This window comes from Lonchura striata, chromosome 3 (genome assembly GCF_050655825.1).
Source record: "Lonchura striata isolate lonStrDom1 chromosome 3, ASM5065582v1, whole genome shotgun sequence".
In the NCBI taxonomy this organism is placed as follows: Eukaryota; Metazoa; Chordata; class Aves; order Passeriformes; family Estrildidae; genus Lonchura; species Lonchura striata.
The window spans coordinates 111908313-111926219 of NC_140705.1; the positions used below are offsets into that span (position 1 = coordinate 111908313).

The 17907-nt window shown below is 44.6% G+C and overlaps 1 protein-coding gene across 1 annotated transcript; it reads left to right on the forward strand.

Moving 5' to 3' along the window:
- The first annotated feature begins 5774 nt into the window (after positions 1 to 5774).
- PROKR1 (prokineticin receptor 1) lies at positions 5775 to 13575 on the forward strand. The gene is made up of 3 exons (XM_021555877.4): positions 5775 to 6615; positions 8085 to 8731; positions 11341 to 13575. The coding sequence occupies exons 2-3, from the start codon at positions 8241 to 8243 to the stop codon at positions 12035 to 12037; spliced, it is 1188 nt and encodes a 395-aa protein (XP_021411552.1). The 5' UTR covers positions 5775 to 6615; positions 8085 to 8240; the 3' UTR covers positions 12038 to 13575.
- Positions 13576 to 17907: the final 4332 nt, after the last annotated feature.

Here is a 17907-nt window from a genome sequence, read left to right on the forward strand (position 1 = left end):
CCACCTAGTTTGGGAAGCCTGGACATGCCTTTCATCTCCTGTCCCTTCTACAGGGCTACTCTCAGATTTCAAAAATATGAGGAGGAAGTACCACAAGGCCTTTTTTGTGTTAGAAATTAGGTGACACCATGTTTACATGACTCATCCTGACACCAAGATTGTGTTAGATTGTGTTCTCATGCTCTGGGTAGCTTCAAATGAAACCACCACCATTAAGAATAATTCTGTTGAATTAGAATTCAAGAAAATCTTGGAACCATTCTGCCTGCCATGGTGAAATACCAAATTGTCAATGACAAATAGCAATGGCAAATCCACCACAATATTCCAAAGGGGAGACGTGAAGGAGCAGGATTCTGTCCACAGCAAATGAACAGAAAGTAATGATCACTGAATACAAAGAACAGAGAAAAGGAAATGCTGCAGTGATGATAATAATTTTGTTAAAAGAGAACAGCAATGGCAAAGGAAAGTGCTGGCAACTGAGCTTAAATTTGAGACTGTAGCTGGAATGGATAACACTCAATTTTTTTAATTAATGCAACATCCAATTTTTCCTACTTAGACCACCAAAGAAATTGGCAGGTTTTTGGAAGGATCTATCTCCTACTGAGACATTTCAATTAAAATGCTGCTTCATTTCCAAAAACATTCCACAGCTCATAGCACCCACTGAAAGTGAAGATGAACCAAGTGTGTCTTTGAGTAAAATCCAAAGTCAACAAAGACTAAAAATCCAAAGGAGTGACAAGCCTGAATGAGATATAGGAAAGATTAAGCTCCTTTGGATGTTTCTAAGTTCAAAGGCTTTTGAATATGGGGTCTTTGGTATCTCTGCCCCTCCAAGAGAAACCCTCAGATAAGAGGAGTGAAACCACTGCCCTGTTCCCCTGAGCTTGGCAGCTGCTTTTGTCTCTCTTAAGTTCCTGGTCATTATTGTCTCCTAGCAATACATATGGGGGAAAATTCCCTGAGAGAAAGAACCAAGAAGAAGAATCCCAAACCCCAACATTTATGTAGCCCAGGAACAACAGTACAATAATCCTGAGATTTCTTAACATTTGCCTTGCAGAAGCCTTCTGCTCAAGAGAAGGGTTTGTGCTAACAGACATTTGTTCTAAGGCAGGCAGATTAAAAAAACAAAAAAAAAAACAAAAAAACCCCAAACACACAAAGCCTAAAAAATGCATCCAAAACCCCCAAAGGAATACTTAATAATTAAACAAAAAGTTGCATGCTTAAAGACTGAAATGTTTTTCTTGTGGTCACTCATGTCGTATACTGTGGTGTCAAGACCCATGCACAGTCCTTGGGCTGCTCCTTGTTTCCTGCTCTGCCCCAAATACTGTTATTTCTGCTTCTCTAGTGAGGTGACAAGAGACAATCAGAACATCAGCTTCTTAGAGCTATTTCTACATATTTCATACACTGTTGTTGAGGGGTATGCGGTGCTTCTCACAAAATGCCATGCTAAGCTGAAGTGAGCAAAATAAACACCATTTTCCTACACAGTCACAAATGGATGAACAAACATGAAGAAAGCAGGAAATAGACATTGTCAGAAAAATATAAAGTAGGGGAAAGAAACCCCAGAGAAGTGAAAACAAAGGATCTTCTTACTTGGAAAAGAGCTGCTGATTGCCCCTGTGTCACCTTGCCATGAGCAGCTCAGCTAAATCTTGTGTCCTTCAGCTGTGAGAGCCACCTGAATGGACTTGTCCACAGAAGCCTGTGCTGCTCTGAAAGGAGAAGATCTTTGGGATGAAAGTGCCACATCTGTTCCCACAGTGCTGACAGCCATCCTGGCAGTGTCACTGTGGTTGTTGACAGCCTGCTTTACGGCTCCTTCACATGCTTTGTGCCTTTTCCCAAGCCACAAAGTGATGCACACTCAGTAAGGAAGCAGAAGAAATAAGAAGAAACTAAGTGGTGACATAATCCAATAAAAAAGTCAAATTCTTCTCTACCCACTCCTTCCCAGGACATTTCCACATCCCAGGTTACCACTGAAACAGCTGAGTAAGGTCGAATTCCTTCAGTGCGCCAAAAAGTTTGCCAAGCCCTATCCAAAAGTCACTTTCCTCTTGTGCCACACGGCACATTTCCATGTATAAAAAAAAAAAAATATATACCTAACTTTCTGCAGGCAAATGTAGTGTTCATTAATATCAGTTACAGACTCTCAATTTGAGTAAAGCCCTGGGCCAGGTGGTGAGCAAAAATACACATGGTTGTAATCCATGTGTCCCTGCACCACCTGTTTGCTTGTTTTCCCAGAAAATCACAAGTCTGATGCTTTGTCCCACTTCACTGCCTGATTTATATTATCAAACTTTGGAAAATTCCAGCTGTGCTTTTAGTCAAAGCTTAGGTAAGATTAATTACTTCACTCAAATTTATTTAGCAATTAGGAGAAATTAGACCGTAGCTGAGTTTGCTCCTTTGCAATGAAGGGCCTGAGTCCTCAGGTCTAAATGCTGGGTTTAGAACTTCCTGATTTCAAAGTCTCCAAACAAGTACTTTACACTGCAATTGTTGTTGCATCATTCAGCCTCCAAATAACCTCCCTATTCAACCTGTGAGCATACTAATGATCAAAATATTGATCAACAATGATAAAAAATAATGATCAACAAATAAACAGGAATGTGAATCTTTGTCGTGGTTTGATGCTGGCCAAATTCCAGGCACACATGAAAATCACTCACTCGCCCTCCCCTGCCTCAGCTGGGCAGAGAAGAGAAAACTGAGATAAGGACTGGGAGAAAACACCCCAAGGGTAAAACAGGATCAGCCTAGAGGTACAAAGTGAATGCATTACTAACAAAATCAGAGGAAGATAATGAGAAGCAAAATAAGCCCTTAAAACCACCTTTTCTTTCCCCTCACTCCTTCCCACTGACAATGCAGGGAGAAAGGGCAATTTGTCAGTTTGGTCAGTTTGTCACCCAAGATTTCCTTCTGCTGCTCCAGGAGAGGAGTCCTTCCCCTGTTACAATTGAACAGAATGGGGCCATGGGGTCACTTCTAGAGGAGACAGCTCTGATGAACCTCTCTGATATGGGCCCAATCTCACAAGTAGCAGTCCTCCCAAAACTGCTGCGATGTGGGTCTCTTCCCATGGGGTGCAGCCCTCCAAGGCCAGGCTGCTCCAGGCTGGAAGCAGGGCCCTCTCTCTCCACCAGGTCTCCCACTGGATCACAGCCTCCTCCAGGCACCCACCTGCTCTGGCGTGGGCACCTCCTCCATGGGCTGTGGGTGGATCCCCACAAGCTGCAGGTGGGTCTCTGCATCCCCTGTGGATCCCCATGGGCTGCAGGTGCATCTCTGTGTCTCCTTCACCATGGTCTTCACCATGGTCTTCACCATGGCCTTCATCATGGCCTTCACCATGGCCTTCACATGGTCTTCACCATGGCTTTCACCATGGTCTTCACCATGGACTTCACCGTGGTCTTCACCATGGTCTCACCACAGTCTGCAGAGGAATCTTGGCTCTGGCACCTGGAGCACCTTCTCCCCTTCCTTCTCCACTGACCTTGGTGTCTCCATGTTGTCTCCCTCACATGTTCTCACCTCCTCCTCTTCTTTGGCTAAAAAAAGCCCCCTGTGTCCCCCATTGGTTTGATTGTCTTCTTAAATCTGTTATCACAGAGCCATTACCATCATCTCTATTTGGCCCAGCCTTGGCCAGCAGCATGTCCATCTTCAAAGCCATCAGGAATTGGCTCTGCCAGACGTGGTGGAAGCTTCCAGAAGCTTCTGACAGAAACCACCACTCCCCTCCACCAAAAACCAGGCCGTACAAAACCAACACAGTATTTTCCATAATAGTTTTCGGTAGCAACTTTTCTTTCTCAGCCTTGTCGGAACTCAAAATGTCCCTCAGACATTTTTGTATGTTCTGGGCCCAGGTCAGAAGCATTTGAGACCCTGGCAGGCAGCTGCAAACAGCTGTGATTTTGGGTTTGAGCCATGGAATGATTTACCAACCTTGCAGGAAGATCAAGAAGTCACAAAAATTTAGATACTAGAGTAGAAGTAGTCACAAAGTAGAGGGAAGAATTTTTGAGTGCTGTACAGGGGGGTTTTGGTTTTGTACATGGGGGTCAAAAGTTTTAAGATGGAGGGATTTGGGCCTGTCCTGTCCTCCCTTTTTCTTCTTCCTTACCTCCATGTTCTTGGTGATGTTGACACTCACAGATTGGTTTAGAGTAGAAAATCACCATTTAATATAGGTAATAGGCATTGGGGAAAACTGTAACCATGTAACACGTAATATACCCTATAAAAGACAACAGCAGCCCTGGGCAGGGAGAGAAGAAGCAGTCGGGGTCAGAGAGGATGTCAGGGTGTGTGTGTGCCTCTGCCTGAGCTGTGAGCAAACCACAGCAGCCCAAGGAGAAAATCTTTTAGATAACTTGCAACAAACAACCATGAGACTGAACAACAGAGACTGCTGAGCCTCTCTTTGGAAGCTCGGGTTGGAGGAGAGACTTTTCCACCACACGGAGCCCCTGAACCAGACCTAGGTTCTGTCAAGTCTGAACGTGTGGCACTGGTAACACTGGGCCCAGGAAATGCCTTGTGATGCTGTGTTGAATGTTGTGACACCATTGGGGAATCATCAATTCATGTTATTCAGGAGAAACCTTGTCCTCTGCAGAAACTGCACGCCCAAATCACGTGCATACACTTGCTGCACACACCCCATGGCTTTAGAGCCCTCAGGTCACCACACTAGCCCTTGTTGCAGAGGGACAGGGTGCTGGGACAGCCACTGAGGCTCCAGACCCAGCCCTGAACCTCCACTCTGCCCAAGGACAGTTCCCAGCACCTCTGGTTTTGTTCTCTGTCCAGTTACTCCCAGTCAACAGCTGTAAAGCACAGCACGTGTAAATCTCATTGTTTCACAGTGCTGCTGGTGTTCTCTGAGAAACAGCCTGGCACGTACAGCACCATTCCTTGGAGCACAGGAGATGAGCTACTGCTGTGCAGAAGCTCTCACTGAGAACACAGTGCACATCTGGAGTTATCAAGGTGCTGATGCCAGCTTGCCTTGAGTCAATGGGGAGAGACAGTGCTGCAGCAGATGAGGTTTTGGCCTAAAGGGATATAAATATTTGGATATCATATTGCTTGATTAGCTCACTAGATAACTTCATGTGAGACAGCTGAGCAAAGTCTTAAAGAGATCAAGAACATTCTTAATGTAAAACTCCCTTTAGTGTAATAGCTTTTCTTCAGGGGCATTTAAGGTTTCTGTGGCCCATTTTAGGGACCATTTTAACATGGTTCTGATATACAGTTTCCTTTGCCTCTCTCTCCATATTTACTATATTTACATTTTTTATGTAACAGAATTTAACAGGTGGACTGGATCCGATCTCCTCATTGTTCATCTGGTTGCACCCTTTCAGGACACTAAAAATTCCTTAGTGTATTTTCAAGTATTAAACTGGATGTTCAAAACAAAGCCAAGGAAAGTATTTGTTGTGAGATTCTTAATTCTCTCTCCTACATGCAGACACTGGGTGCTTTCCAATCTTCTTCAAGTTTTCTGGAAGGAATGCCACAGTAGTGGCTCTTTTATCCCAGATATATTTTACATTCAGAGGTTTCTTTCCTTACCTTCTTTTTCCAGAGCTAAGTGCCCACTAGCTCAGAAGAGCCCAGCCTTGTGCACTGGGGACACACAGTCTAAGTTTTCTGCAGACCACCTACACCCTTCATGACCTTTGACAGCCTCTGATGGGGACAATGTAATGTGTCCCACTGTGCACCTTGGAAAATGACAGCTAAGTGAGTAAGTCTGGAGGTGAAGAAGACAGGTGATGTGCCACACATTTCCTTTCCTTCTGGACAACTGGAAAGCAAAAGTACTGCTCCCTCAGCTGTGAGTGCTTCAGGGCAGTGAGGAGGCAGCGTTAGCAAAGGACACCAAGCCTTTAAGGATTCACTGCCACTTTTCTGCTCGGAGTAATTCCCTGAGAGGGCAAGGAAAGCTGTCAGGGGTCCTGTGATTTACGGCTATTCACTGTGTGTCCCTCCTGCTGGAGCTACTGCAGCTGCACTCCAAAAGACAATAGCCAGAGAGAGACACACAGAGAAAGGTTCCCGGGGAAGCACATCACCCTCCTTCCTCCCCCTCCTTTCCATTTTGTTTGTATTTTGCTTCTGTGGCACATCAGGTGCAGGCTGCTGCTGCCTAGCACAGGAGAAACCCAAAGAGGAGGGCAGACGGGGTTTGTGTGCTCCATGCTCAGCCTTGCTAACAAAGCCCCTCTGCCAGCTCCATGCACTCAGGGGCTTTGAGGCAGAGGAACCCCAAAAGGGCTGTGCTCTATTGTCTCCAGATCGTGCTGCCTCTTTAAAATCAGAAATGCACGGACAGCTTCGAGGTGCCTCCCACCGAGCAGAGGCTTTAGATGCAGGCACAGAGGCAGAGGAGCCATCCTCCCCTGAGCACAGGGCTATCCTAATGGGAGAGAAGGCAGCGCTCAGCAGAGTCCTTGGGCTGCTTCCAGTGGTCCTTTCTCTCCTCCAGGAGCAGCAGAGGAGAAACCTGGCGGCTCTCCACAGTTCCTGAAGCCTCCAAGATGAGCACAACTGCAGGTACCCTTTGAGTCTTATGTCAGTTTGTAGATGGTTTTGTTGTCTGTATTTGTTTTACAGCTCTTTTGGTATTCCACAGCAGTGGAATCTGTCACAGATACTGCCCCTTGCTTTGGCCAACAGATTTTTCATCCAGGTGTTTATATAGCACTCCTCTTAAATGAACGTTTACCTTTCCAGGCAGTGGAAGTGTCTCCTGAAGCAGCCTCTTGTCAGAATTGTTTCATTTCAGGCTTCAGCTTTCTGTCATTCTGTTCTGCAATGCTCAGTTTAAAAAACAACGTGGTGACCAAAGTTGTAAAAGAGAGTTTCTGACAGGTATTTGTTAAGTGTCGGTACATCAGGGTCTGAAGGTGGTTCCAGGGAAAGAAGGGAGCAGATTACCCTTTGTAGCTGTGACTGCTATTGTTCAGTAGCGTTTGACACCCCGAGGACTTACTGCTTCAGGGTAGAAAAAGCAGTAATGCTCCCAGATCCTCTGCTCGGATGAGGTGAGGCTGTCCTGGCAGCTAGGAGTCTGCTGTGATGATTCCTAGATGGCCCATGGGAAGATACAAGAAGATGCCCTCTCAGCATTCTGATACAGAGAGGCAAAAATAAGGAGTAGATGAAACTTTTTTTTCCCCCTCTGTGTGGGAAAAAAATAATATTTTTTAAATATTTGGTACAACTGGCAGTACAAAGAGGGGAGCCTCCTCCTCCCAGCATCAAAAATGCAAGGCACTCTCTCTTGCTTACAGAAGATTTTCTCTTTCACCTTTCACTCTCTGTGGAAACACTTTCCCTGTGAATGGCAGATTTGCCTTCACAGCTAAGCTCTACAAGTTGGTTCATGGGGTAAAATTCTTGTCTCTGCAAGTTGGCATACTTCAGCTGTTTGACAGAAGTGACAATGGATTACACTGGCAGAAAAATTTTGTCCTTGACTCAATTAATGGCTGCCAAAAGGGAAGTGAGGGATGTAGTATTTTCTTGGGTCTTTGTGACTCTTACTTCATTAAGAAATGTATTTAGAAGCAAGAACATCAGTTCTCTTTTCATTCCCCTCTACCACATCACTGTGAAACAACCAGAATAAACTTTGTCCAAATGGCACATTAAATGCTTTACAGAACACTGAGTTGTCATTTTAGCGTCTTTTACCTTGCACAGTGATGACAGCACCATGGGCTTGCGGGCTGGTAGAGTTTTAAACTAGATTTTACATTCCTCCTAGACTGTCATTTCACTGCCTAGTGAAAATTTCATTGTTAGTAAATAAAACTGCTGCTGTAACAAACAGTGCATGAAGCAACTAGAAGCATTTATTTTGTAAGAACAGAAGCATCCCTTCACAGGGTATTTCCTCCTTCTGTGCACATGCAGCAACAGATCTGTGGGGCAATCAGGTGGCTATTGCTTTCCTTCAAGATCAGTACTTTTGCTGTCATTTCCTTTCAGGAAACATTTTCTTCTTTTTGTTCCCACAGAAGGAGACAAGTGAGGCTGTTGTCCCACAATCTTCTGGGGACAAACACAAGGTTACTCACAGCAAAAAAGGAAGTTTTGGGGGAGGTCTCTCACCTGCCACTCTTGTGGCTAACACAACACCAAGCTGCACATGCCAAAAGAAGACAGACGTGGCCATGGAGCAAACTGAAGGCGACCTAAATGCCACCACCCACCTCAGCTTTGCTGCAATCTACGACATCCATGACGGGGATTTCACCTCTCTGAGAAACTTCTCTTTCCCTTTCAATTTCACTTACGGTGATTACGACCTGCCACTGGACAGCGAAGAGGACATGACCAAAACCCGCACCTTCTTCACAGCCAAGATTGTGATCGGGGTTGCTCTGGCTGGCATCATGCTGGTCTGTGGCGTTGGCAACTTCATCTTCATCGCTGCTCTCGCCCGCTACAAGAAGCTGCGCAACCTCACCAACCTGCTGATCGCCAACCTGGCCATCTCAGACTTCCTCGTGGCCATCGTGTGCTGCCCCTTTGAGATGGACTACTACGTGGTGCAGCAGCTGTCCTGGGAGCACGGCCACGTCCTCTGCGCCTCCGTCAACTACCTACGAACTGTGTCCCTCTACGTTTCCACCAACGCTCTCCTGGCTATAGCTGTTGACAGGTAAGTGGGATCCCACAACTGCACAGAGATGTAGCCACAGCTTCCGAGGTTCCAAACCGTGTCCTCAAGTGCCGCATCCACGTTTTTTGTGAACTGTTCCCCGGGCAGCATGTTTTGATGCCTGACCACTCTTTCAGTGAAGGGTTTTTTTTCCAATTGTGCAGCAGCCCTAAGAGACTGCCTGCCTTTTACTCCAGGAATTTTAATAATTTAATTTAATTGTATCCCTTCTCAAGACTTTTCTCAGCCTCGTGCACCACAGACTCTGACAGACCAAGGCACTGAGGATCAGTCTGGTGCTGGCATAAGTCTGGCATGACTGACTCACAGAAAGTCAGAGACCAGCTCTTTACAGAAAGGCCATCATCACAAGACCTCTTTCATGTACAAACACAATACACATCTCTGTAGACCCTTTGCACATACATATGTGATTCCCACCCTTTCTTCCTCTTCTTTCCCCAATTTTTCTCATGTGCCACTTCAAACTTCAGTGTAGCATGGCAGTTTTCAGTCCCTGATGCAAAAATCAGCTCAGGAGCAGTGAGCCCTGCTGAGAGCTGTACAGATACAGCTTATGGCTGATTCAGCTGTTCCTGATGTGAATGGAAGTCTGTGAAGACACTCTGGAGAAGCTCGGAGATGTTTTCACTGGTGTGGGCAAGGGGATGATCAGCTCCTACAAAACAAATCCTTAACAAGCATCTAACAGAATAGGCTTTCACAGCAGCTGAGGACTCGGGATAAACTTCTAAACACTATGTATGCATTACCATTTTCTACCAGTTTTTCAGCTTCTACAAAGTTTTCTTGGAATGCTCTGCCAGTGCATCCCAGGCTGATGAAGTAACGGGTCATGGCGCCCTTATGCCTGTTAAGAAATCAGATTTATAGCATATCTTCCCACATATCTTTAAAAACAAGCCTGATTAACAAGATTAATCCCTGAAGCTTGTTATAAGAACACACTGTTTTGATTTCATTGCTTTTCTTTTTTTTTTTTCTTTTTTTTTTTTTTTTTTTTTTTTGCAAGCTATTGGTTTGGTAAACAGAGAGAAATCCCAGTGTTTAACAAGCACATATTCCATGTTAGTTATGCCATGTGGATTGTTGACTTCTGTCTCTAAAAGTTACAGGCTGCTAACAAAAGTCTTCCCATGTTTAGGTCATTTAAAAGGAATCAGCCGTGTAAAGTAAGTCTGTCCCACTGAGGATTTTCTTTAGGGAGGGCTCTCTTTCTTCTTCATCCATGCCTATTCACATGAAAAAATAGGAATTTCACATTTTTAAGGCCACACCTACACTAGAAAAAATACAACATCTGAAGAGGAAGAGCGCATGGTAAGGGTCTAATGTCTGCACTGAAAATATTTAACTGGGTCCCCTGGACCAAACACCCATGGGCATTTGGTGTGTTCTATGTGCACTTTTGGAGCATAATCTTCCAGGATATTTCATCTGAATTCAGTTTGTGAGCTGCAGAACCACTCCACGGTAGCAGCCCAAGAGGGGTAAGCAATGACAATCAGGAAATCCACCACAAAAGCTTCCTCTGGACTCTGCTGGACGGATGGATCCCATCCAGCCAAATATTCTGCTGAGCAGATATGCATACATTATGATATGAGCACATTTAATACATACACATACATTATGCCACGACTTACTTCCCCAGGACCTCATCTAAAAATGTTAACCTTCTGCTCTGAAGTGAGGCTGACCCATTTTGCTGTCCCCTGACATTTTCCCTGCACTGTTAAGAGCCATGAACAATTTATCTGCTTCCAAGAACTGGCTGATGAAAAGTGCTGCTGACTTTCCATTTTACTTTTGAATAAATATAACTTATAGATACTATTCTATGTATTGAATATATACAGATGGAATAGACTCCAAAGGAATGAGAAATTCCACTTTTTGAAACAATACTTTGCGTAAAATATTGTTGTACTGGGATGCCTGATAAAAATCTCCTCCTACAACCTTGCAGCTTTACAGTTCTAAGCAGTGCAAATATCTAACTCAAGTGTCCTGCTTAGCCATATTACTGAATAATGTATATTTAAGATGAATAAGCAATAGTTACCTCCAGAATACACACAAAAAGGGTTTGTGTGGGCAGAAAATAGATACTCATTCTGTTGGTGGCCTAAAATCATGTTCACCTGTAACCATACATTAGCATCACCTTCAGGTCTTTACACCCCACGGAATAACTACAAAAATAAGAAAAACACTGTGATGGGTATTTCACCTCTTTATAAAAAGAGCTATTTAAGTAGCTCTCTGCCTAGGGAAAACATTTTCCTGATTCTACATACTTGTCTTTTCTTCCCTGGGCCTGACTAGATGCATAATACTGCATTTTTCAGACTCTTGCTCCTGTTTCAAAGGAAAAGTTGTGATACAAAAATGTAGCTCAGCTCCAGGCTGCTACTTCACAGCATGTTCTTACAGATGATTATGTCCTTACAGACGAATATGTTCAGGCTCTCCCCTCAGGAATGACAGCAATTTCCTCCTGCCCAATTCTGTTTGCTTGTATTTTGAAGTGTGTTATGACCAACAGTGTTTTCAGACTTCATTTTGAATATATTTTTCTGTTCTAGGTATTTGGCCATTGTCCACCCACTGAAACCACGCATGAATTATCAAACAGCAACCTTCCTCATTGCCTTGATCTGGGTCATCTCCATACTTGTAGCTATTCCATCTGCATACTTTGCTACTGAAACTGTGTTGTTTATAGTGAAAAACCAGAAGAAATTTTTCTGTGGCCAAATTTGGCCAGTTGACCAGCAGATCTACTATAAGTCATATTTTCTCTTCATCTTTGGCATTGAATTCGTAGCACCTGTGATTACAATGACCTTGTGCTACGCCAGGATCTCTCAGGAGCTTTGGTTTAAAACTGTCCCAGGATTTCAGACAGAACAAATCAGGAAGAGGCTTCAGTGCAGAAGGAAAACTGTCTTGGTGCTAATGTGCATTTTGACTGCCTATGTTCTCTGCTGGGCACCTTTCTATGGCTTCACAATTGTCCGGGACTTTTTCCCCACCCTCTTGGTGAAAGAGAAGCATTATCTTACTGCCTTTTACATAGTCAGGTGCATTGCCATGAGTAACAGCATGATAAACACCATGTGCTTCGTGACCGTGAAAAACAACACCATCAAGTACTTCAAGAAGATCATGCTGCTCAGATGGAGGTCAACGTACAAGGGAAGCAAATCTAGCACAGATTTGGACCTGAGAGCAAGTGCAATGCCAGTCACAGAGGAAGTAGACTGCATAAAACTACAATGAATTTTCTGAGGTTCTAATCTCACCTTTTTTGGAGAGGGGTTAAAGAGGAAATACCACCTTCTCAGAAGTTTCTTCCTTGTCTGTGGGAATACCCACCACTGGTGAGAGCCCTCAAAAAAGCAGCCTACTTTGCATTCCCACCAGAACTCTTCTCACTGGACTGCTGGATAATCCTTAAGCTTGAACAGATGCTGTGCTTCAGTTCATGCATCTGTCAATTTGGGATGTAGACACTAATTTTATAGCTGTTAAATAAGAACAAAGAAGTTTATGAATGCATTAGAGCATCCTACAATGATGGAAAAGTTGAGTGCTGACCCTAGCAGTGATGCTTGTTTCTTAAGAGAAACTGCTTAACTCCTTTGAGCTTATGACTTGTACCCTCAAGCTATTTGGTGTCCTTTTCTTTCTGCTCAGAAGAGAAAGGATGCCAAAAAAGCCCATTTTGCTTCCTGTCACTCTTTAACCTCTCAGTTTACCCCTCCTCTTGAAGTCTACAGACCACCAGCTTTCTACTGTCATTGGACAATATGCACAGCATGCTCTTCTGAAAGGCACATGCTCTGAAAGCTAAAATCTGCTTCAGTCAAGTGAAAGCCACAAGTTTCCTGTTACACCTTGTTTAAGAATGCTTTATCAATATTCCACTCTTTAGTTTTATGGAGAGTGTTACTCTGTTATGCATTTGGAAATGCCACAGATATATACCATAAGGATCTACTCCCTCACCTCCAGGCACCCTGTGGCCAGCTTCTGCTGCCTTGAGGTGCTGAGCTCCTCACAGAATCAATCACAGAATTGTAGCACTTGTGAATAACATCTCCACATTTCTAGCCCATCTGCACACATTAGCCAGGACTGTGTCCAGCTAGGCTTTGACTGACTCCAGGGAATGCTGGCAGTCTCCCTGGATCACCAGTGTCAGTGTTCAACAGCCCTCACTCAGTGAAAAAATCTTTTCTTACGCTGAGATGGAGTTTCATGTGTTTTACCTTGCTTGTCAGTGGGATCCATACAAACCTACAGCATGGAGGTGGGAAAAATCCAACCAGGCATCTTACCAAGTGTGCACCTTCACAATAAAGGAGAAGCAACACCAAAATACCAAGGAGATCCTGAGATGATCCATCCATCTTTTTGGAAGCAAGCTTTAGGCTTCAGCCAGCCAGCCTCTGGTTGAGTTGAGAAACTTATTGTCTGCTCAGATATGATGCAACAACTTCAGATGAATTCTGCTTTTCCTTCCACAGTGCTTCTTTTACTGTTCTGATTTATTGCAACTCCAGTTTGGATGTTTCATGACTGGCAATTGTGACAAAGCAGGTGACAGTAACAGTAATACCTGCTCATTTAAACTACTCATAAGGTATCATGGACTTCCGTGTGTGGAAATAAAATCTCTTCTTCTGTGATGACAAATGCTTCCTGTTTTAATGTGGTTGTGCTTACTTTTGGAGTAAATGGTTTTGGTAAATAACTTTTGTTTATTTGTGAATTTAAAGTGATCAGCAAATCCTGCAAATAAAACATGGCCTCAGTTTAAACATTCTGAATTATTTTTTGTCCTTTTCTCTTAGCCATCACTTTCTTACCCACCTGAGTAATGTGAATGATCTCATTGCTGCTGAAGAAAAATTGACCAATTAAATTTAAGGGCAAAAAGATTTTCAAATCCATTAAAATGTTCAAAGCCTCCCATCATTAGCTGCTCTTAAATATATGTTGAAGAGTATTTCATCATTTGCTGTTAATGAAAACAAAGACTGAAGTCATCCTTCAAAATGTCAGTTTTGAACAGGGGTAAGTACTAAATCCCTTTGTTTTCCAGCCTGCCACAGAAATTTAAAGGACCAGAGAGTTGAAGTATTTCACTATCAAAAGGTTTAATCTTGTAATCTCCTGAAATCTCATGGTTCCTTCTGAAACCTGCCCTAGTTGTAAGGGATTAGCTAGCATTACTGTTATTAGAGTGTGTGATACTCCTCCCACCTGTTTTCCCTACATGGTTTTGGTGCAACAAAGTCAACTGGCAATTTCCACACTAGGGAAATCCATCTAAGGCTGAGTTAATGAAAAAAAAAAAAAACAACTTCAGCCAAGAAATATAGTACTAAACAAAATCTGGTGCAGAGAATTGCTTTAAAACTCTGGGGATCACTCTGAGCTCCAAGAGAGCTTTTGTGGACTGGCACTGTTCTCCTCCCCGTGCCTGCCAAGGGTATTAAAGCAGCATCCTCCACAGCCCCTGCTGAGGGTTTAGGTTTTGGGACTGCTGTGTTTTGACATGTTGAGGTCCTCCAAGCAGCAAAGCAGTGTTGCTGCCTGAACATCTGGATAGAGCAGAAATCATGATTTGCCTTCAACTGCATCTGTTGTGAGCTGCATCCACAGAAAGAGGGGGACTCCCACTGAGGGAGGGAGACAGCTCTGTTCCCTGATCCAAGCAGGCACATCACCTTACCCTGTGTTGGCACCAGCTCCAAACAGCCCAAAACAGGGCACTTTCAGAGGCAGTGTTTGCTCCCAAACTGAGCTCCAGCAAGCAGAGACCTGGGGCTTTGCATGGCGACCAAAAGTCACTTAAAAACTACTGTGAATATTCCTGAAGTGTGCAGGCAGTGGGAACAGGCTGTGACCCCAGTGGCTCCCTCAGGGCAGGGTCTGAGGGACAGAACCAGACCCCACATTCCCCAGGGCTTACATGAGCTGTGCAGGGAAAAGAAAAAAAAGGCTTTTTTGTACCCTCACAATTTACCTAAAGGACAACATTTAGAGAAGGAATTGAATATGGACTGCACCTACTTGGAGCTCTGCTTGTAAAAAGAGAAAGACAAGCATAAGCTGGGAAGGAAGAAGGCAGCACTTGTCTCAGAGGAGAAATTTGTGCCTTTCCAGCACAACTCCTGACTATTGGAAGGCAGGAAAAACTCCTCTGAGCAGGACCTCTGTGGCCACCAGCTGCCTACTGTAAGCTCTAGAACAGCTCCATCATGCAAGAACTGTGACATGTGTCATGGATCAGGAGTGGGTGAGACCTGAGAGCTTTTGGCAGTGTTTAGACCACCATCCAGTGAATCAACCAGATGTTACCATGTCTCAGTTGTGGCTAGCTCAAATTTTTGCTGCCCAATGCAAAACTGTGGTGCTACCACACCAGATCACTGCTCAGCTGTCCTCCTGCAGCACAGCTCCAAAACCATAGCCTCACTTACTTCTACAGCAGCTCCTCCAGGGATAACTTGAGAGTGAAATCCAGTCTCTGCTCCTTCATGCTGAAAAACATAAACCCAGGTGCATCTGGAAGCTAAAACAGTGACCTGGAAGGGCTAAGAGAGCATAAGGAGAAGAAAAAGCAGCTATTCTCAGCAGCAGGCACTGAGAAAACAAAGGCTGTGTCATTAAATCAATTGTCCCTGTACAAAAGGGGGATGACCTGCAAGATCCCAGGCCAGCATACATCAAAGTAGCCAGTACAGAAAATTTCCCTGGAGACTGACTCATTCAGGAGCTAAGACTTCGCTGTGATCCTTCTTTGAGCCTTTCCTGTGGCAACAGCTCCCTCCAGCTGCTGCCTCTGCAGCTCAGCATCACCACAAACTGCATCAGCTCACATCAAACACCGAGGGAATGGCGTCAAGCAGGTATTCCCAGGCTTCCTATGGCTCCAACAAGTAGCAACAGATGCTTCAGCTTAGGACAGCTGGGTACCCAGGCACTTATCCAATGCCTGTAGTGTCTGCATTCCCCCTCTCCCTGTGCTGGCAGGGCTGGGTGCTTGGGCTGTCCCCTGTCTAAATGCTCTGTACCACCTGTGCAGAAAAACACACACCACTGAGCAGAAAAAAGCAGAATTGAGGCAAGATAGACCCTTGTCCCTCAGACTCACAGAAATCTTGCTCTCTCATACTCTCTGTTAGACCCTGTCCTATGGGCTGCCCTGTAACCCACATTGCCAGGGTAAGCCCTAACTTGCACACTCAATTATGTTGGAAATCTGAGGTGCTTGAGTCCAGCCTTTGGCCAAACACCACCATATGGACGAGACCATGGCACTGAGTGCCAGTCCTTTCTGAAACACTTCCAGATACAGTGACTCCACCACCTCTATTCCAATGAAACAACCCTTTCTGTGAAGGAAAGTCCTCCCAATGTCCAACCAGAACCTCCCCTGGTGCAGCTTAAGGCTGTGTCCTCCTGTCCTGTTTCCTGGGAGAAGAGACCAACCCCCAGCTGCTATGACCTCCTTTCAGGTAGCTGTAGAGACTGCCAAAGTCACCCCTGAGCCCCATCTTCTCCAGACCAAACACACCCTCAGCTGCTCCTCAAAACCCTCAGCTGTTCCTCAAAACCACTGGCGAGGCAGGAATTCCTGCAGCTTCAAAAGTGACCTTGTAACACCAGCCAGAACAGAAGAACGTGGAACAAATCCCAGTAGAAAAGTCACCAAATAATCATGGATAGTAAGCAACATCACTGAGCACAAAGTTGCCCAAATTGTAAAGTCATCACCTTCTTCAAAACCAATACCAAATGACAGAAAACACTAAGATGGTAACACCTCCTGGAAAAAGGCATCCCTGAGATAAAAAGGAACATCAAAACTCTACCTGCTCATCTGCTGATTCCAGAAGAAAAAATGTGGAAGGTAACACATGGAAAGCAATCACAGGAAGCAATAGGATCTGGGTGCACAGCACTCTGAAAGCTCCAGAAGTGACACACTGCTCCAGGATGGCTCTGTAAAGTGCTGCAATGTATGTCAGGCACTATAGAAATAAAGAAAAAAGCCATAGGGTGAAACACCTCTGAAAGGCAGAGCCTCTGAAAAAGCCAAATGGGAAAACAATCCAAAAAACACCAAAAAGTTGTGAAGAACCCCTCCAGGGCCATGTGGTGACACTCTCCAAAAAATACCAGGAGGAGGAGGAAACTGGAAGAGTCAGTAAACAATATGCAGCCAAGGACGCCTCTGTGAGGCTGTGATTAGCAACTCCAATTAGAGTAAGGCAGCAGTGTGGTGAAGGAATCCAAGAGAATTCAATGTAAGATTCCAAAAAAGAGCTGGGCCTCGTGGCAGAGGGATCCTGAGGCTTGACAAGAAGGTTTGCTGTGGGGCTGCAGGCTAAAGGGCTCCTGAGAGATGGCACCGTGAAGGCTGACAAGGGAAAGAGGCTCCCAAGGGGTGCCAAAGAACTGGCTCCTGCAGGGTATGATGAGCACAAAGCAGTAAAACCCTACAATGCAGAATACAATACACTACTGTACCACATGCTACAGCAGCTACCCAAGAAACCATGGTATAATGCGGTACATACTCTGCAATGCATTTAAAATATGTAAACTACAATAAAAAGCAATGACAGCACACAACACATCCAGCATTGTAATGAAAGGAATGAGGGGGATATGAGTTACAAACTGTGGGTCTGCTTGCAGACAAAGCCAAATCCTGATAGGTGAAAGAAGCAATGGAAGGAGCCATAAATTCCAGAGGAATCCCACTAATTGACACAGACTGTTGCTCATCCAAGACCGTGCTGAATTCCTGGACTTAGAGAAATAGAAGAGCAATACGAAGGAAAATGGGGGAACAGGGTGGGGAGGTGCACATTAGAAGGGTTTCTGTATTAGGCTATTCAGGAAGTCTGTACCTCTCAAGTACCTCAGCCAAGGGGGAAAGAGGAAAATGAAGCAGGGAAATGAGGGTTAAAAGGAGGCTGCATCCTCCAGCAATTTGAGAGACTTCATGGGAAATGTCCCATGGCCTCTCCCTTTATTTGAATAATGTTGCAGCACTCCCCTGTCTCCTTTTAGGACATAAACCCCTGGCATTGTGGATTAATTTTCCTAACAATAAAATACAGTAAATA